Source organism: Triturus cristatus, chromosome 9 (assembly GCF_964204655.1).
Source record: "Triturus cristatus chromosome 9, aTriCri1.1, whole genome shotgun sequence".
Taxonomy (NCBI): domain Eukaryota; kingdom Metazoa; phylum Chordata; class Amphibia; order Caudata; family Salamandridae; genus Triturus; species Triturus cristatus.
The window spans coordinates 236,311,322-236,333,135 of NC_140592.1; the positions used below are offsets into that span (position 1 = coordinate 236,311,322).

At 39.2% G+C, this 21,814-nt stretch overlaps 1 protein-coding gene across 1 annotated transcript in view; it reads left to right on the forward strand.

Moving 5' to 3' along the window:
• NUP210 (nucleoporin 210) overlaps positions 1-21,814 on the forward strand; it is a 451,814-nt gene that overhangs the window by 278,787 nt on the left and 151,213 nt on the right. Inside the window, exons 19-23 of the mRNA XM_085624815.1 lie at positions 4,842-4,946; positions 5,115-5,216; positions 7,932-8,060; positions 13,621-13,748; positions 20,731-20,866. Coding sequence (XP_085480941.1) covers positions 4,842-4,946; positions 5,115-5,216; positions 7,932-8,060; positions 13,621-13,748; positions 20,731-20,866 — 600 coding nt within the window. The remainder of the gene's footprint in view (positions 1-4,841; positions 4,947-5,114; positions 5,217-7,931; positions 8,061-13,620; positions 13,749-20,730; positions 20,867-21,814) is intronic.

The following is a 21,814-nucleotide window of genomic DNA, read 5'->3' on the forward strand; positions in this document are numbered from 1 at the left end:
AATATGACTTGCAAGAGTTTGGTAGTTACCCCCAGTCATTATCGCACGATGTTACTACCTGCCGGATGGCTTTTCTCATGTGGTAATACTTCCTGGCCATATGTCCCTGCAAATATTTCTGGAGGCCCTTGTGCCATTACGAGACTCAGTTTACTGATGTTCTCGTCACATCCGAATACCAATTCTCGTGTGATTCGAGATACAGTGATGTTACAGGAGGATTGTGACTCGTCTTTGCATTTATATTCCAAGTCTGAATACCTTAGCCTGGCTATTTCAATTATTGGTGTTCCTGCTTTGGCGGTTTATAATGCCAAATCTATTGGGAAAATGGCCTGCTGGATGGTAAAATCCATTAATCATACTTCTACAGTCCTGTCTGACATGCTGTTAGACGCCCAGGGTGAACGCAGAGCCATCTTGCAAAATCGAGCGGCCATTGATTATCTTTTGCTTAAACATGGACACGATTGTTCTGATTTTGAGGGTCTTTGTTGTTTTAACTTGTCTGATCATACACAATCCATTCGCGCTCACATTGATAAGCTACATGACTTGACAGAAGAAGTTAGAAAACACATTGACCAGGGCTGGTTTGACTGGCTCTTTAATTGGTTACCTGATTTGTATCTGTTACGTCAAATATTAGGAGGTATTCTGATTACCATCGCTGTTTTGATTTCTATCTGTTGCTTTATTCAGTGTATTCCTTCACTACTTCAATTCTGCACATTTGGTACTAGACATAGATCAGTTAGCTTTGTTTCATATTATTCTTCCACAGATGTTAGTTCTGTTTAATGAATGTATAATAGACTGAAGTCAAGGGTGAAATGTACTGCTCGATTTTTCCCGGCCCTATTGTGTTGACGGGTGATTAGTGTGACTTCAGTCTCTTACCATCCAAGTCTAAGGGTTAGAGTAGTGAATGGAGCCTATTTACTAGGCACTTCGACATGATCCTGTGTTCTTCCCCATAGATCAGGGCTTGCACACATATCCTAGGGGATAGATTCGTTAGTATTAGGGATAACCTGTCCTGTAGTGAGGGTATTTCATGGAGCCGTGCTGAATTCAGGCCTGGTAGGCCTCAAACGGGAGAGACTCCATCTTTCTTTCTGCTCCGGCAGCTAGAGATGCTTCTAGGTTAAGGGTGATGTTTTAGTTATGAGGTGTTATTCGCTTAGAGAGAACCGGTTCAGGCCAGCCCTTATCGAAGGATTGTATTTTTCTTCATGCCGAAGACACTACATCAGGCCTGCCGGCTGGGAACGTGTCCTTGGTACGGGGAGGTACAAGAATTTGGTGGGCGGCAGGTTACGGGCCGGAATTTTCCATGAGGAAATGCACCTCTATATTAGTGAAAGTCTGAGGCAGATACGGTGCACTTACTTCAGTCCGTAGGCGGCATCTAGCCGTTAGCAGTAAAGCTACTACTTATTCCAGGGAAGACAGATGACAAACTTGAAGGCGGAGAAAAACCGAGAGACAGATACTCTTCTAGCAGAATAGCCAGAGAGGAGAGAGTAGCCGATGAGGAAGAGGTCCCAGTGACTCGGAGAAGGGAGAAGGGAACAGATCCGTGACTGCGGAGGTGTGACTTCCAGGCGAGCCGAGGCACAGACGAGAAGGGAACCTAGATGACCATTGAGTGCAGGCTACACACGACTAAGGTGATGTCGACCCCTTTCTTATTAGAGTGTACAACCTAATCTTTCACTTTTCTTTGCAGGTTATGTGTTACATAGTAATGCTATGTGATTGCGTATGTAATGAGTAATAAAGTACCCAGTTTGTAGTGAATCAACATGTGCTGCGTGTTCTTGTATAAGAGGGTAGCCTATTCTTCTAGTCAGCTGTGACTTGACATGAACAGATGTTAACCCTGATCAGGTAAGTGGTAACTGAATAAGGGAGAGAGGAGCCCCTCGAACCAGAGAACAGGTTGTGCTCAAACTGGCAGTTCTTGTGTGATCTGATAAATAGTAAAACTGATTCCCTTGTTGTATGTTATGGTAATCATAGGATGAACTTGTACAGAGGCTGCCGTCTGGGCAGGAAGTCCTGGGTCCGTCTGGGACCGCGAGGCTGAGGCTGCCGTCTGGGTAGGAAGTCCTGGGTCCGTCTGGGACCGTGAGGCTGAGGCTGCCGTCTGGGTAGGAAGTCCTGGGTCCGTCTGGGACCGCGAGGCTGAGGCTGCCGTCTGGGTAGGAAGTCCTGGGTCCGTCTGGGACCGCGAGGCTGAGGCTGCCGTCTGGGTAGGAAGTCCTGGGTCCGTCTGGGATCGCGAGGCCGCCACTTGTATTATAAGAGGTCTAGATATATATATATATAGTAGGAATTCCCTGTCCTTAGGTGGTATATATCTGTGGTTACTTGTTGTGAATAGGCCCTAGGGAGAGGGTAACGTTCTGGCTGGGTTAGAGAGGCTCTGATGAGCGGGTTCTATCTGATCCGAAAACCCAAGCAGAACAGGGGGCCCCCTGTAGCCCCCAACAATTTGACCAGTTGTAGGTGCTTCGGTGAGTACTGGGGCACCAATTAAAAAAAAAAAAAAAAAGTGGGTCTTGGGCGCTCCCCCCATATCCCCCCAACTTAATTTATTTTTAAAAAGAAAATGGGTGCTCTGGGAAAGCACCCAAAAACCACAAAAATGGCCTGAAAAAAAGGTTATTAGATGAGCAGCATGTACCTCTCCTCCATTATTCACTGCTATGGCGAGGAATGCCCTAGGGATTTTTAAAATTGTATATTTTTTCATCCTGGTGGTGCCCTTTGAGGAGGCACGGACACCACCAACCATTTTCTTTTTTTAATGTTGTTTTTTAATGTTGTTAGAGGCTGCAGGGAATGCAGAAGCACCCTAGCAACATTCAAAACAAACACAGTAAGTTTCCAGGTTCATTGAATCCATGACCCCGGGAGAGTTTACCATATATTTTTAAACCACTCTGAGCTGGAGCTGTATGCTCTTCAGCTGGAGTGCAGGGATCCCTTGTGGTGGGCTGTTAGGCTGCATTTTGTGGCCTGGAAAATATTTAAAATAAAGACTCAAAGGCATGCAGTTGTACTGGCAAAACTATACAGCGCACAAAAGATATGGGGTGGAAATTAGTTTTCAGTGAATATTTATCATTTGCTCATCACCATGTTAACTATCTTAATTTATTTTGATCTTATTAGAAACTTTGATTCCATCACCCTTCAGAATTACAAAACACGTGCTTCATTTGTGCTCTCCTAACTGCTGATATATATTGAAATATTTCTCATTTACAGATATGTATATTTTGTTGTCTGCTAAAAAATGGATCCTTTCACACTCTCTGTAGCCTAGCAAGATTGTCACATAGTTTAGTTTACCTACACCTCACAATTTAAAGTCAGATGAGACAAGTAAACACCAATCTCCATGTTAGAAAATAAGTAGCAGTTTGTCAGAATACATAGCCTGACATTTGACCTCTATCTTTAAACTCTTGGTAAATGAAACCAAATAAACACGTATATAAAATCTATCGATATTGCTCATACACCTTCTGAACCTCCACATGATTATGTTGGGGGGTGCTGCATCACCCTCAAAACCCCTACTTCCAGTGCCTACTAAAGAATCCAAAGAATGTTTTGCAGTGTGCAGGGGTGTAACTTTCCAAAACCTCAAGGTTTCAACTATGCCGTGCAAACTTTCTGGTAGATACTCTCCCTGTGAATTCCTTCCTATTCACTCTCCTCCTGTTCTGTAGAGTGGATTTAAGAAGGTTCATAAACTAGACACTGACAAGATTGTTAAGCTGTCAGATAGTTCTGCTCTACACCTTAGTCTATGGAAAAGACAAACAAATATATTAATAGATTCATTTGCCTTTTCCACCCTTGCAGGTGTGACATCCTGTATGTGGCTCTGTCTCCTTATCCGGAGGTGGGTCAGAGTTGTGATGGAGGTGATGGCACCAGCTATTGCAAGGTTTTCCAGATCCAGTCTGGCCCTTGGGGAGATTCAGACGTTGAGGATATACCATTAGACAAATTATCCACCAGAAAAGGTGTTGCTGAATGTAACGTTCTTCTTTTCCTGTATAATCAGCAGTCCTTATATCACCAAGTTAATTATTAATGTCTGCCATTTGAAAAGTGATATGTAGAATTTACATGGGAGTTTATCATCGGTGATGATGGTTCTCCGTGACATCATAAGAATGTCAAGACAATATATCTTCTATACTATCTTTTAGAATCCCAATTGCATGAAGGAAAATGAGTTACATGTGACACTGAAATACTAGCCATTCCTGACACAGGAAGGCCTAGTTGGGCTTCCAACAGCATCCATTTAACAGCTTTCTCAAGTTCTGTCTAGAGCTGAAAGGCCAATGTAGGATCAGATAGTAGTGCTGCTTGCAGCCTGTTGGTTGCACCTGTGGTTGTGTAGCTTCTGTTTTTTTAAGTCATTGTCTTTTTCTGGAAAAATGTAACTTTTTCACAAGTTTATCAATTTCTTTCTAAGTAATACACCTTGACAGGGTGATTTTATAAGGCTACAGACATCCTTTCTTGTATGTATTGAATGTGTCACTCGTATTTTTAAGGTGTTGATAATGTCTACCATTGATCCTATTTTTTAAGATATATATTACGATTATGAAATAAATCCACTTTCAGATGTATGTTGTGGTAACTGAGAACATTACTGCACACTGTTCAAATGCATAAAACATAATGCATGTTTGAAATCACAAACCTGTTCCCTTTGTTAATTAAAATTCCTGCCTTTCTGTAAGCAAATTGTTTGGTTCAGATTCTGAGGGATGGATATTAATTGTGCTTTTTTTCCTTTTCAGTATGATTCTCTTACTCCGGTGTCTACCACTATTGAACTCATTCTCGTCGAAGATGTTAAAGTAAACCCTAGTGAGATCACAATGTATAATCACCCTGATGCCAGGGTAAGAATACATTTTCAGTTTTTATTAAAAGTTGTGTCTGTATCCAGTTGCTCAGAAAATCATATGGCATTATCACGCATTGTTGAACCCTGATACGCACAGGACTAAAATATCACAATTTACTCTGAATGTATTTTAAAAATAATGGCCATACCTTGTATATTTCAGGCAGAGCTATTTGTGAAGGAGGGCTCTGGGTACTACTTTATGAATACCAGCGTTGAAGATGTCATACGTTTCGATAATCCGGAAATAAATGGCAAGGTGGTGGTAAGTAAATCATTTTGTGTTTTTGAAGATTTATTAAGGAAACTTTATTACATTTATAATTTAATTTAGAATTAAGTTACTAAGCATGTTTTGTTAAGTCAGTGTATAACACATGAAGACAATTTCTGCAGAGCTCTACAGTACAAGACGCTGGATTATTATTGATTTTGCATAGTTTAATAGAGTTGTGCACATATAGGTTACTAACTTCAAACAAGCCCAGGTCTGGATTTTGTGATTTATTCCCATCTACTAGCTGACCTGTATCTGAATCAGATTCTCAGTGGATGTGATTTCAGATCATGTCATTTTGCAGACCACCCCCCTTCTAGCAAGTCATTCAGTTCTGATTTTTTTTCTGTTTCATCTTTAAACAACCATTCCCAGTAGACTATGTTGTATACAAAATTAATTTAGGATGTGTGTGCTTCAAATAGACTGTCATGTACGAAATCTAATTAGAATGAGTGTGCTTCTTTTGTCACTTTATAGTACATTGTCCGGTAAAGTAATTGCATATAAAGACAAAATGTAATAAGTTTCTATACAATATTAAAAATGTAGTACCCGATGGTAAAATTGATTTTCCATGTAGTACTACAGTGCCATGCACTGAGAGACTTGAACAAGAAGAGGAGAAGTGGTTTCTACATAAATAAGTTGATTCAAGACTAATGGACCTCATCCTTCATGCACATGAAACATTTGACACACATGGTCTTGAGTTTAAGTTGCTTAAACTAAAAGTGGCAAGTACAAGGTCAAACTTTGAGACTTTTTTGCTCCTAAATTAGGGATTACAACGTCTAAGGACAGCCTTGTGTGTGTATATTATTCACTGAAAAAAACAAAGGTTACAGGGATGTTATACTTAGACTCATGTTTTACTCGTACAAAACCAGAGAAATTCAGCAATTATAGATAGCTAACCTAACTATAACTTGTGCCCCCGCAATGCACTTTTCATGACCTCACATATTACATCACTCATGACATGGTCAATGACCTCACTGATTAGTGATTGGTTGTCTGAGTATGTGTATTAATGTCTAAATGTCTGTGTGGGTGGGTGTGTAACTGCCTGTATGGATGAGTGCGGGCTGACTCAGTGGCTCTATGGGTTAGTGAGTGTGTGTGTAAGTGGCTGTATGGGTGAGTGAGTTTGTGTATGGCTCTGTCAGTGACTGAATGGATGAGTCACTGGTATATGGTTGAGTAATTGCATATGTGAAAGGCAGTATAGGTGAGTGTTGGAGTATAAGTGACTGTATGTGTGACTGAGTGATTGCGAGAGTGGCCATACGTGTGAGTGTGTGTTTGTGTCAGTGACTGTAAGTTAGTATGTGTTAGGATCTGTATGAATAAATCAGTGTGTGTGTGTGTGTCTGTGTATATAAATGTATAGGTGAGTAAATGGCTGTTTGACTCTATAGGTGAGTGAATAGCTCTATGAGTGACTGTGAATGGCTGTATGGCTGTATTAGTGAATATGTAAGTGGATGTAAAAGTGAGTGAGTTGGTGTATGAGTGGCTGTATAGGTAACTAAGTGGATGTATGTGTAGTCCTATGAATCAGTGAGTGGGTTCTTAAATACTGATATGGGTGTGTCAATGGTTTTGAGAATGCTAGTGTAGAAGTTGGAGTGGGTGTATGAAAGATTATAAGGTTATATTGGGGTGTCAGTGGGTGCGTCGGAGGTTCTGGGGATGATGTCATGAGTGATGTCACTGACCATGTCATGAGTGATGTAATATGCGAGGTCATAAGCAGTGCATTGCGGAGTAGCCAGTTATAGTTAGCTAAGCTAACTAGATCTGCTGAATTTGTCTGGTTGTGTACGAGTGAAACATTAGCCGAACTACAACATCCCTGTAATCTTTGTTTATTCTGTGAATTACTAAAGTTTTTTTAATGCTATTTCCGAACTATAACGTCCCTGTAACCTTTGTTTTTTTCAGTAAATTTCTATGTCATTTTTTAACTAGTAATCATGTTTGCAGAGTGGTGGAGAAAGGGGGCTGGGCCTCTGACCAGCTCTCAGAAATCCCACAATGTAGGACTTACAGAAGGTAGAAGGAGGGCTTCTTGGCCTCTAAGGTCCCTCTGGAGTAAAGTGGACTTCATCCCCTAACCAGTAGTGCACCACAAGCGGAGCAGCGTTTACAGAGTGGCGGAGAAAGTGGGCGTGGCCTTCCAATACCTCTTGGCAATCCCACTGTGTGGGACTTACTGGAAGTAACAGGGAGGGTAGTTGGCCCTCAAGTACCAACTACTGCGCCTGTTACCTCCAGTAAGTCCCACAGCAGGATTGCTGAGAGGTTGTTGGACTTCACGCCCCCTTTTTCCACCAATGTGCACACACGGCTCCTGGCGCACTACTAGTAGGGGAATGAAGTCCCTTTGGCTCCAAAGGATCCTTGGGGGCCCACTACCCTGCCCCCCGTTAATTCATTATCAATGATGGAGGTGGGGGAGGAGTGCACAAAGAGTACCTTGCCTAAAGGGACAAATATCTTGCAGTACCTGGCTTAAGCACATGCACAATTTGATTGAGCCACCAGTCCCACTACCCGTTTTATTGTTGGACAAGTATTTACCCAGTATAAGTACATATACATTTTTACCTAATGTTCTCGTTGGTGTGATATAGAACTGTGTTGCATTGAATGAATTTGTTTCTTTAACATCTAACAAACAGTGTTTGTTCTTGTAAGCTACAACCCCTAAATCAAGGTGCAGTGGTGCTGATGGTCCATGATCAGTGTTTGGCATTCCCTGCTCCTGCCAAAGCCGACATCTATGTTTCTGATATTCTGGATTTGTATGTTCGTGTGGTTAACAAGGTGAGTGTTTATAGAGTAAAGTTTGATAAATGTGTCTGCCATATTCTCAATTGGAACACTGGCTCAATTTAGGGGCAATTTTTGTGAAAGACTGGATTTAATTGTTTTATATATGCCACACTTATGTGCAATTTGTTTAATTAGTGAATACTATTTTAGTGTAAGTCATGACCGTTGTACTTGTGATAGCAGTTTTATGTTTCACTGCTATTGCGACTTCGATAGCAATTTTATGTTTAACATTTTCCGTTATTGAAAAGTAGATAAGCGTTATCAGTTTATTAGGTTCTGTTTAAAACATTTTACTGTTGCGAAACTCCTACAGTTCTTGAAACAGTCTTTGTGTTTACAACAATTTGAATATTATTTTGAACAATGAGGAGTATAAAATAGCGGACATGTTCTGAGGCAAATATTTTATGTACTTGGCCTCTTTGGTCAGGCATTGGTTTTATGAGTTAAGAAAGTTGCACTTAATGGGATATACCTATTCAATTTAAATTATTTCGAATTTGAGAAAATATTCTACTTGTGTCCTTTTAATTGATTGAGCTCTTGTTAGCTCTACACAAGAGTAAAATTGTGTTAACATAGCACTGAAGCCGATCAGTGTCTGAACATGTGGGCAGTGTCCGTTTTCTAAATTCAGCCATTTTTACTTTGCCAATAAACTACATGGAATGTCATTCCAATATGTAAAGATGAGATTTTAAGTATCTAGCAATAGATGCACACTGCCTTATGTATGGTCAACCAGCAAATCAGTCACTTCTGGATCATCTTCAGCCTTTGTATGTGGCATTGAACAATTTGTATTTTTTCCCTTTATGGATGAATGATACTGGTACTCACGTATGTCGTCCCTCATATTAGTCTTTCACTCTCTGTTATCTCCTAAAGTAGTAATTTGATTCTGGTTCTAGTGTTTCTCCAGTCCTTTACAGACACGCTAGTTAATTGTCAATTAAGGTGCAGCTGAAACCTATTAGTCATTGCCAAAATGAAGGTGAATTAGAGCATCCAGATAGTATTTGACTTGAATACACTCCTATGCTTCAGCACAGTGATGCATAGCATCAATTAGCCTTGAGCAGGGAGACAAAGATTCTCTAACAAAGCTTCTGGTACCGTCTAGAAAGCATACAAAATATATTGATTTCCTCCTTTTTATTGGCTTAGAATTGCTGTTTGTGTATTACAGGCAGCACACGTGTAGTGCTGACAGACTTCAACTCGAAAATGTGGAAGGCAATAGAAACAATGTGAATGCCCCTCTGATTATATACAAAGGGCATACAATGAGAGGCTCGTATATGTAAAAAAACATCCTCATGTATGTTCAGTTCAGTTTGTTATTTAATTTAGCCAATTGCCTTTGTGTCTTGCTAGCAGGCCAGTCTTGGCTCCTTTTGTCTTACCCTGGTGGTTAAGAAAAACTATGCAACCCACCATTAGCAAATGAATATTCCTTTTGCTCTTGCTTGCACCTTGGGGTAAGAACAATAAAGTCTTCTTAATCTATTTGCTCAGGAGGTAAAGAACTGCAAAGGAAGACCTGGGTATTGGTATTTCTTCCAGCATGGAGGTACAGTACCTTAGGAGTTGGTCCATGATCATCCAAGTATTCAGGCTTCTTCTTTTTCACAGTCTGTCTCTATGTGGCTCACAATGTGGCTTGGGGTTAAGAAGCAGATGGAACTGGTGATCAAATTAGATTAAACAAACCAAAAAGTATCTCACCCTGTGTATGTAAGATACACGGGGCACTACTCTCTTCAGGTGGTACACCGTCCGTTTAAGGGCGGGAAAGGAAAAAAAACTTTTTTTTTATTTAACCCTCACACCTTCTAGTAGTGTCATGCCTCATCATCTGGTTCACCCTGACTCCTAAAGGTCACGGTGGGCTCAACCATAGTTCAGGGAGCACTTAAGAGAAGTAGACGAGGGGGTTTAAAGATTAAAAATCCTGCAATAGCTCCAAGGTATCCCTTTATTCGCGGAGTTATTGCGTATATTAAAAAGGGGAAAGTAGGGTAATGAGGATATTATGGTTTTATGACCCAAAAGCCAACATATTTCAGCCCTAAGAGATGGCCCTGCTGGGCTTTCGTCCGGGTGATTCAATTCTCCTCCCTGGTGTTTCGGATTCAACCCGTTTCTGTAATTGATGTGCAGATGTCTACTCCTAAGTTGGAAAGGTTTATACTTGCCCTTAGTTCTGTTCTTATTTTCTTTTTAGGTCCAACCTGAAATAAAAACAGTTTATAGGACTTTCACTATATGTGCCAGTTTCACACCTCGTGATTTAGTCAATGTCGCATGTGGAATCCTGGCTAGAGATTCTGTGTGAATGCATGCATTGCCCATTGCATGCTCTTTATCCAGTGACAACGGGATATACTGTTCCCCAATCAACTCTCATTTGTGGTTGTAAAACTCCCACAATCACATTTAACTTGTGAACGTTGTCTATGTAAATGAAATAGTTTCATCATTTTTAGACTTGTATTAACTGTTTAAGCACCGTTAAAAAAACATACACTCATTAGTTTATAAAAAACAGCAGGTTTATATCGCCATTCAATCATGCTCAGGTTTTGTAGACATTCACCCCTTAGTAGTGGACCTCTCGCTTCACAAGGGGAAATGGTTGCGGGGGTAGCCCTGTAGTCACACAATAGTGGTAAAATCCCATTACAGATAACCTGCATTACAAAACATACACCCGAAGACCACCAGAGATGACTTAACTACTTTGAATAGCTTATACTGATGAAATGGCATTCGCAATTCTGGCAGCGCCGTCTTTGCTACCAGACACGAACATCACTCGGTGTCTAAACCAATCACAAAACTGAGATGAACTTAAGTAGTTAAAGTGGAACCAGATGAAAATTCAGGTCCACAGCATGATTACGAGGCAATGCAGCCCCCACAGGATTGTTGATCAACAATGAACCAAGAATCTTTCTGAAAGATTCAATTTAAAAAAAAGAATGGTCACTAATAGCATCGAGGTGCACGTGAGACTGGCTAATACTGATCATAAACACAGCAAAACGGCTGTCAGATGCCTTATTCATCAAGATCAAGACCAGTGAGGACGCACTTAATGCTCAACTCAAGATCACAGTATTTAAAAAGAAATTGGAGGAAATCAACAAGGAAATTGGAGAGCACAAAAATGATCTTATGCAGACCAAGATCAATAAACTACAGAAAAACCTGAAAAGGTTTTTACATGAAAGAGTATATCCTTACATCAAGGACAATTTCAAGAAACAACAAGTCTCGGAAGCGGAATCATCAAGTAGAAGTCACTCAGGCTCGTCCAATTTGGATCAAGAAGATTGGTCTAGTGATAAATCATTGAAGCACTGGAGAGGTAAACAGAGGCACAGAAGAGGTGCAGGGTATAATCGCATGTACCCCTCACCGCAGATGTTCGCCTGGCCTGGACAATATGGCCCCCAGCAATATCAAGGCCCCCTAAGTTTCATAACTTGCCGTATTTCCAGCCTAACCAGAACCAGCATTATTTTTTAGGGCGGGGAGGCAGATGAGGAAGACGAGGCAGACGGAACTACTAGAGGGTGTGAGGGTTATATAAAAAAGGAATGTATTCCTTTCCCACCCTTAAATGGACAGTGTACCACCTGAAGAGAGTAGTGCCCTGCAATTCACACATACACAGGGTAGGATACTTTTTGGTTTGTTTAGTATTGAATAGGGAGGACGTATCCCTCAAGTACCTCTTCCAGCAAGTGGAAGAACCTCTCTATTCTTCTGACATGGGAGTGGGTTACCCACCCTTCTCCGTGTCTCAGATATATCAGGATCAAATTAGATTGTCAACAATCTTTATAACAAAGATCACACCCCCTTTGTGATATGCTACCCTATTGGTATATAAAGACGGGCAGGGCAACTAATTTATTACTTTATATGTTACAGTAAAACTTGCATCATGGTCTACGCATGTGCATGGTAGAATGGTCATTTATAACCACTTTACATCACCCTTCACTCCAGGACCCTTGGTTAAGTTCTCATGCATTGAGATAGTGCCATGGTGACCACTGTGGTACATGTATTGCTCTTTGAAGGGATACGAGTAAATGGCTGCTTCATCCTCTAAGCGTCCCCATTGCCATAAAATATATCTTGGCAGTTTGGCACCTGAATGCATTTGAATAACTACCTTTGAGCTGAATAGTCTCTCTTATGCTGTAGTTCTGTGCAGGTGTATACATTTTGGTGACTACTTTTCAAGTGAAGCACCATAATATTTTCCAGAATGAGTCAATCTGAGAAGGCTTACTAGTAGGTAAGCCTCTCAAATCAATAGCGATTTGACACCAAGCAACATTGTCAGTTTAGTGAAGGGCTGTATACACTACCTACACCTTTTTTCCTTCCGGAAGCCAGATACAATAAAAAGTAAGCCCCATGAGGTTCCTACATAACCCTTTCCCTTAGCATACCGTGCTTTCAAGCTAAGGTCCATTTAAACCCATGTCCTTGTAGGGTGGATTTGTACCTAAAAACAAAAATCATTCTGTGCAATAATGTAACCTAGAGGACTGCAGAATATATATTTTTTCTTCCTTGTGATAATTGCTGTCCGTTGCTCTCTCAGATCCCTTGAGCCCAATCGGAGTTAAACTGAATATTGGAGCTTGCCTGACCTACGTTATGCAGGTTGCCTCTAAGGTCCATCCACATGTCCGGGAAGCTCAGCACTGGCCCTCTTACTGAGTACTAAACGGAGAGCCCAAAGGCAAGTCGGAATGGAAGAGGTTTCCTAAAGGAGAGACTCATGGCCTGCTCTCGCGTACCCACCTGGCACAAGCCCTTCCCCTTGCTCTGTTGCTTCTCTCATCTGCTCGATTTCCTGCTGTCTGTCTCAAAACTCTATACCTAGCATAGTCTGCCACATTATCGTATTTGTGTTAAACCCAGTTTGCATAATCGTTGTCTGTCATTCAAAATCACTGCATAAATTACACAATTACCATACTTATGTTGTTTATGGGCCTTCTGTGCAAAGCAACCCAGCCAATGTCCACTTCAATATTCTGATGCACAGATACAGTGTTCTAGAGTAACAGTGGTGATACACATGCAAGTTCAACCTAGTCAGCTGACATCCCTATTACACATTTCAAATAAAGATAATTTATTCCTGCAGTTATGTATGTGATCTCAGTGTCTGGGTGAGTAATAAGCCATTACAATGTTACTGCTTATGTCGTAGATTATAATATTTTGAATAATTCTAAACTTAAATACATGGTTTAGGTATTATCCCAAGAGAAGACTCTTTAAATATTGCCTTTAAATTGAATAGTCTCTTATTTGATGAAGACTAAATTCTTTGTTGAAAGCATGTTTAATTTCCATAATAACACTGCAAAGTGTGCCCTTTCTCTGAGTTTATAGCACTCTAAACCTAGAAAGACTGCAAACCAAAGATGAAAACCCCATATGCAAAAATATAATAATTCACAATTTTAAATAATCATACATCAGTTAATGTTGTGATTAATTCTTTATGCAGGTGGAGATTGGAAAATCGGTGAAAGCCTATGTGAGAGTACAAGACTCTACTAAGCAGCCGTTTCTAGCTACATACTTCAAATTCATGGATTTGAAACTAAAGGAAGCCAATCGAATTGTTACTGTAACGTACGTTTTAATTTTTATATTACTTTCAATTATATGTTTTGGCTTGTGTGGTCTCTTGTTAGTCTGTAATAGATGGTCACAATTGTAATTACAATAGGAATATTCAGTGTATTGACGCTGAAATGCTTAGCTCAATATGAGCATTAGAATGTGAGCTCTTAAGTAAGTGTTCTCAAGGTTTGCCATTTGTCTTCAGGCTGTGGATCAAGGCAACTACTTATGAATGTTGTTTAGGCCACAGGAGATGTTAATTAATTCTAGACAGTATTCCCCATGGTTACTCATGTAAAGCTCTTATTGAATAATAAATAGATGTTTGATCCATGCCTCATACTTTTTTTTTTTTACCACAAGAAGGAATGTTTATATCCTGGAATTGTGGGCTTCCGTTGTCACAAATGTATTGAGGGCTGCAGTGAAAGGCGACCTTATAGATTCATGAAGTAAAGCCAGCATTGTACCTATCTATAAGAAAGGGGATCACAACTGCCCTGCATGTTATCGTCCAATCGTGTTGATTAATTCCACGGTAAAGATCCTTGGGAGGGCAATCCTGGGCAAACTGGAGGACTAGACAGAGGCTAGCTCTTTTTTTCTCCCCTGCTTAGTATGGCTTCCAAAACCGTCTAGGGACTGTAGAACAAACACTTAACCTAACTCTCATCATAGGGAAATATGCCAAAGCCAGGAGAGGGGCCATACATATGGCATTTATGGACCTTTCCTGTGCTTTTGACCTCGTAGATAGGAGCATATTGTGAGACCTAATGGAGCAGGCATGTATTGATCCCCATCTAGTGGATCTGTCCATTCCTAAATCCTCCTCAAACCTATTGCACATTTGGAATTGGGTATATGGTTCATGGAGGACTGGATCTCCATGGCACCTCTTCTGTTATGGATAAAGCTATGTAGCTCCCTGAGTGCAGACTTCTCGCAGAAAGTATTACTAGATTGTTTCAAATTAGATAATATGACTGCTATCCCATGGTTTGCTTATATGCGAAACACCTTCCATATCCTGGGGTACAGTCATCTCTTTCAGTCAATGCAAAGTATAACACCTGATCTTAAAATGGAAGTCAAGGGGAGCTATGAAACTTAAAAAGAGGGAATTAGACTAGAAAAATCCCTTGATTTGCCTGCAGTGATAAAACATATGCAGATATTCACATCATCTGATATGGAGCCTTATGTGAACTGGATAGTGAATCCAGAGCACAGATTTTATCTCACTAGATTTAGACTAAACGTAGTTCATTTCCATGTGGCTTTCCCACTAGTAGGCTCCTAGTTTCTCCCCTCCAATGTTGCCCGTGTGACTGTGTTACTCCTCAATCAACTGTTCATTTTATGTTCTTTTGTACTTTATGACTCTTAGATTGTGCTTTGTCCGCCCTGCCGTACTACATAAGTACTTTAATTCTTACAAAGAGGGCTTGATCTATCTGCAAAGCTTAAAATCATGTGATGTTTGTGCTGCTGTTCTCAGTTATTTCATTGCTGCTATCAAATTGAGAAGAATCTATGCATTTTAATGATTATCTGTTTTATAATGCTTTTAGAGTTTTGTTTATATTTTATGAAGATGTAAATGTTTTATCCTGTGCTTTTATTGTTCTACAATGACCAAACAGAGATGATTTTGATTGATTGAATGTTTATACAACTCTAGAAATTGTTCCTTGCAGAACCTGCTTATTGATCTGTTGTTTCTACTCACAAGCATACATTGGTTTTAGATATGGTATTAACCAACTTGCTTTTTACAGAAAGATTTTATGTGCCCTAAACTAACTCTCGGTTCTCTAGCCCACATAGTATGTGTATCGTAGAAAGTAAGCAAATTGTTTTGTCCTTGGGTAGCGTTAATGCATTGTACAAAAAATACAATAACTAAGTTAAAATAGAATTCTTAAAACGATAGTATTAAACATCAGTATTCAATAAAATCAACACACAAGCATATTTCATTGAAAGAATGCCTTCTTGCCATATTTCCTGTGTTATTAGAAAACTTCAAAGTAGCCATGTGTATCTCATTGGGTTACTCACTTGACCACTCATGTACACCTCAAGCGAAGCTTAATCTGATTAATTGTGTCTAATATACACTGTTAAGACTGTTAAATATTTGTTTGGTTTAAATCCATAATTGTAAATAAAATGTAGTCCAATATTGAATTATTTAGTTACTTCCAGAATATTAAAATGACTGTTTTTGTTCAGATTTTTGGATCATATTATTACTTTTTATTTTTTTCATAAATGTTCACTAAGAAAAATCATTAGTCATTCTTTTCAAACAAACAGTAAAAGTGTCTTTTTGCTCCGCAAGGACATATAAACTCTTAAAGGTAATGCTTGCTTTAAGCTAATGTTGGTAACAGAGTGTTCTGAATCCTGTTGTGTCCCTTTTCAAACAAGATTTTTGAATGTTGACTGATTTTAATTTTTTTGGTTAATGAACGGTGACCGCATGAAATGTGTGTGTGTGGTAGTCACCTATGGTTAGATTTATAAAATCTTAGGACTTGGTGCAGACTAGATGAACCTCTGATATGTAAAACCACAGAATCTTTTGAGGGCATACTTAACTGATACCACAGTACATGCTACATAGGTTATGTAATTGGTTTTGTTAGAGCATTTTGCCAACCCATACTGTATGAAAAATCATCGATCTGTGTTAAAAAGGAATTATTTACCAATGGGCATTTAAGACGTAGATTCCTGAATAGGTTGTAATTTCAGAAAGTCTGGTGGTGTTTTATAGATGATCAATGACTCTCCTCTGCGACAGCTTTGTTAATTTTATTTAGTCATTTTACATGGTACCAAATTAAGCCAGATATTCCAGAACTGCCAAAGCTTCTATTTAGTTTTCTGACAAACTTCACATCCGAGCATTTGTTAATGTTCCCCAAAAACTCATAATTCTGTTTTTTTTTTTTTTAAAGTATCAGGCAAACGCCTAAGTTATGTTAATAGAAACTTAATCAAGCTCACCTCAAGTGCACCAAGGCTGATCATGAAACACAACAAGCCGAGATTATGCCAAGTATTCATAGTACAGCAATGTTTTTGAAGCGTTCTAAAATACAGCTGAGATAAAGTAGCTCTTAATTAAATCAGCAGTGTTTTGGTCAAGGAACTGGCCATCATAGAAAAGACATGGCCCCCACAGAAAAGTCTTGGCAGGTAAGGCAAGCCCTATAAAGCCTTTAAGTGTGTTGAAGAAAGCAATTGGCCAAACATAGTAAAGTGTATGGTAACATCTAACTGGACAGATAAATTGTTGAATCTTGCTTTACAATTACTAGCAGAAAGTACTTTAAAGATGGTGCAGCCTCTACTGGAAGCCAGCGCAGAGTTCTCCTCATAGAAGTCGCCTTGCTGAACTGGGGATCGGCCATGGCATACATGTGGCTTGCTTTTGAATAGTGAGGATTAAATACCTAAATAAATGCTATTACAATAATCAAGTCAAAACCCAATAAGGGCCATAACAGTTGCATGTCTATTCTCAAAGAAAAGTGGTGGAAGCACAGGACTGAGTGTCCTCATATGAAATATATTGGAAGAGAAATCCATGTCTACCATTTTGAGAGTTGACTCAAAATTTATGGCTGCATACTTCACCACTTTGAAAGGTTTAGGACAAGGACCAAAATCCAAGGGCCGAACAGCAGGGTGCCATAAGCATTGGCTCCCACCCGTAATTAGAATCTCAGTTTGCGTGTGTTGAGCATAAGACTGTGAGAACTCATTATTTTACAGCAGAATGGAAATTTCTGTAGTGCCATATCATTATAGAATTGATTACTTAGAAGTTGGTATCATCTGCATATCCATACTGATTGAGAACAGAACTGCTGATGAGGGCAGCAAATGAACTAAAGTATAAGGTGAATGAGAAAGTATAGTGTGTTGATCCTCTGAAGTACTCTACAAGGAGCCTTTTTGACCAGAAAAGGGAAAGGGACAATTCAGCCTGCTAATATCATCTATACAGCCAAAATGGTGATTTCAGTATTGTAATTGTGTCAGAAATCCACTTGGGTATCATCCAGTATCTCATTGTGTTCTAAAAACTCACATAGCTGCTTTACTGGATATAATTTGATGGAATTAAGCAGCTGATGGAAGTAGAGTATAGTTTAAAGTGATAATGGTCCCATCCCAGTCTTTTTAGAAGTGACATTGCTATTCCAGCTTTCAACATAGCTGATGAAGACCCACCGGTAGCGAGGAATTAAGAATGTAAAGAAGCATAACCTACCTAGTGCAAGCAAGAGAAGGAACCCAGTTTGATCTAATAGCTGGAAATTAGTCAAAGGTTCATAAGACAGATTATTGGAAAATCTAAAAGTGGTGCAATTTGAGAAATCCTTAGCAAACTAAGTTCTGGTCTTTTCAGTTTCGCTTATTGGACCGAATATGTTAATGTCTTTAAAAAAATGCTTTTGCTGGTTAGCAGATAAAATTCTCTCTAAATACTATAAGCAGTTGGGCTCCTAGATGGCAGATTTGTGTTTGTGTAATGCAATTTTGGGTTCTACTGTCATTATGGTAAAAACCCCGCCCATTACGTTCTGCTTACTTAGTTTACCTTTTGTGATTTACTTTAATACCTTTGAACCCAGTTGGAGCTTTGTTTCTTTACCTTAATTCGAATTTCAGAAACTGAAGCACGTGTGTGAAGGACAATGGTAATATGAGCATAGTAAGGACAGTGGTAATATGAGCATAGTATTACCTGTACTTTGCAGATGTATCGTGTTTATGTATAGTTTTGAGGATGTCTTCCGATAGAAGACTAGTTGTTTCTGGCAAAATCCCTCTACAGTCTCATAAAGATATTCGATGCTGCTGAGGGAACTTGGGTTGAATTGTAATAGGAAGCTTAAAATGTGGTTTGACCATCCATAGGAATTCTTTTTACAGGACAAAAACAATGTCTTCATTGGCCATAAAGTTTGTCTAGAACATGTCCTGCTTAATGTGTAGAATGAAATAATTGCACTCAAATTTTGAAAGGATCGGTAGCATCGAGGCAGACAGATTGTATAAATGCGACTGAAATCTCTCAGAATGGGTGGGAAGTGCTAAAATTTGTAATATTAATCTGAAAATCATTTCAAAATGCAAGTGCATCACCAGGATAATGTTATAATTGCATGATGAAGATGAATGTTACCTGCGCATCAGGAGGTATATTTATTTGTTAGCACCTCTGAATCAGACAGTGGAGGATTGCGAAGTTGAATAGTAGACTCTGATATTTTGAACAAAACAGTGATTCCCCCAATCCTGCCCAAATGGAATTCACCAATCCTGTCCGAATGGAAACATTCTTATGGGGGCAGATGTCCAATAATGAATGGTGAGACTGTGACTTGAGCAGTGTTTCTGTTTTAAATAATAAATATAAATACGAATCTAGCATATTTAGGTACGAAGGAACATTAATCAGGGGAGACTTTAAAGGGTGAAATCTGGAATCAAATCCTGAATTAGGGTTGTCCTGGTTAAGGGTAATGAATTGTTACTCTTTGGAGAAGATGCACAAGATATAGTGTCGAAAAGTAAGGGCAAAATATTGTACGCTGTAGGTAGAATAAAAACAGTTTAATACAGCTAAAAACTATTAACACCAAGCATTTGGAAACCAGTAAATACACCAGTAAATATCTGACAAATACTTGCAAACCCAAAACAGTAAGCCATGAAAGTGCAAGTTGATTCAAGTGCATAGTTCCGAACAGCAGGCTGCCTGCTCCTCACACATTTAGAAACCTTGACCAAAATGTTATCAAAGGAGATAAAGAGGATACATTTAAGATATTGGATGATCAGTAATGGAGACCATAGCAGATGTAAATAGGCTGCCTGTACTTGAATGGACACCTGGGACATGGTTGGTCTTCAGTAGTTAATGATGTTCTATGGAGATAGACTGAAAAAAAAGTTATCAGCAGTGTTCCATGACCATTGTTTTAAATGAAGGCAGAACTTTCTACAATTAGGAAATTGAGCCAAAATGGCAAAAAACTTGTGTCCCGGGGATACCAGTATTCAGAAAAAGGGGAACAGTGTGAATGAGGAGGCTATATTCAGTACACAAAACATTCAAATGCTAGGGCTCCCCAGCCATGAGAATAAGAAGAGGGGAGGCACATTTTGCAGTGATTGTAATCCTGAAGAGTGCTAGAGAAAAAGAACACTGTGAGGTATGTTATAAGGATGACGGTGTTTGAAAAATAAGACCAAAGAGCTGGCATGCCAGGAACTATACAGCAAGCCCCAGTTACAGATTGAAACTTTACAAGAGCTGCATAGAAACCTTCCTGTCACAAATGCGACTGTAACAGGCAGTGTGATAGGCTGTAAACTCTCCATTTCCCACAATCCCACAATATATACTTTGTCCCAGATGAATACAGCCTGAAAGTTAGTGGACTCTATTTTGGCAAGGCATCTTGATGACATTGTATATGAGGAACCATTCAAGGTGGTGAAACAAGAAATATGTAATAGGTCTACAAACTGAAACAGTTTATAGCAGACAAACTTTCTTGGTTACAATGCTGACATAATTTAGACTGAAGCAACAAATGTTGAGTAGCTTTGTTTGTCAGAAATCTCCTGTTTCTCCTTTATTCTGGCCATGAGTTTTCTCTCTAAAGCTATTCATAAAAAGACTCTGAATTGTCTGCTGTCAGAGAATCTCCTTGTTAATTTTCATGCATACACTTCAGTAAATGTTGGTTTGTTTCCAGTAAGAATACTCACACAACAAAAAGGTAGTAATTGGGCCTAGCATAATAAAATCTGATAATGTATGTCAATCCTAAACAAATTAAAATTTGTACTAGCATGTTTGGTGTAGGCGTTTTTTTTCTATTTTTTTTTTTACTTTACTGTACCTTATGTTGCATAAATAACATGGAGTGTATTCGGTTTCCCTTTATTTCCCTAGTCTCCTAGATGAAGCTCCTGATGTGTACACAGCTACATACCTAGTTCATGGTGTGGCCATCGGCCAAACAAGTCTGACTGCAACAGTTACGGACAAAAAAGGGAAACAATATAACTCTGTACCACAACAGTTTGAAGTAAGTCTCGTTGTTCTAGTAGACGATATATAGTATTCTAAGCTTTATATATTGCATCAAATAAATGTCCACATTATCGCATATAAAAACATTTGATGTGAATGAAGCGAATATAAAATATTGCCATAGGATTAAAGTGGTCCTATCTTTCCCTCACCTCTAAGTACAATGCAGAATTCAGGTTACATTTATTGAGAACTTTAACTATTTGCATGGTCACTTTAAATATTTTTTAATTGAATTTATTTTGTAAATTCAAGACAATCAACTAACATATTACACTTTATCAACTTGATGTAGGCCTCCTCATATAGTTTGAACTCAATGCTGTCCCTCTGCCTTACCTCTCCACCCTCGCAAATCACCTCAGTCTTTACTATTAGTTCTGTGTACAGAACTCTGTGCGAATGGGGTGGTCTAATACAGATTGTTAACCGTATATTAGAACTCATCTGAACAGCAAATATCAGAGCTGGGGATCAATCAAACAAACATCTGCAAAACCATTTTTTAAATTGCGGTGGCAATTTGCTATTGTCATTAGCTCTGTATTCCATATAGGGCCCATAGATCTTGCCAAATGTCTTCTGTTTTCTCTTTGGAAGTGTACAGAATATGTTCAATTGGCACAGACCACATTATATCGTAAGGGGATTGGTCTAGAACCCATACGTTAGCTATTACCATCATGAAATCATCTGGGCCCTTAGAATGACCCCATTCCTAGTTTTCTGGAAGGCACTTCTTTTTTCATCCTTCTCCGTAAGAAATAATAAGGGTCACCAGGGTACTGAAACACCCAGTATTTTGTCAAGTGTAATTGTCAACTGTTGTCAGAAGGACAATTTGGGATTCTTACTTTTCCCCACAGTTCCTCCGTCATCTCTCCAACAGAGTTGACTCAAATGTAACAAATTAATCTCATGACAGTAGATCAGAATTGAACAT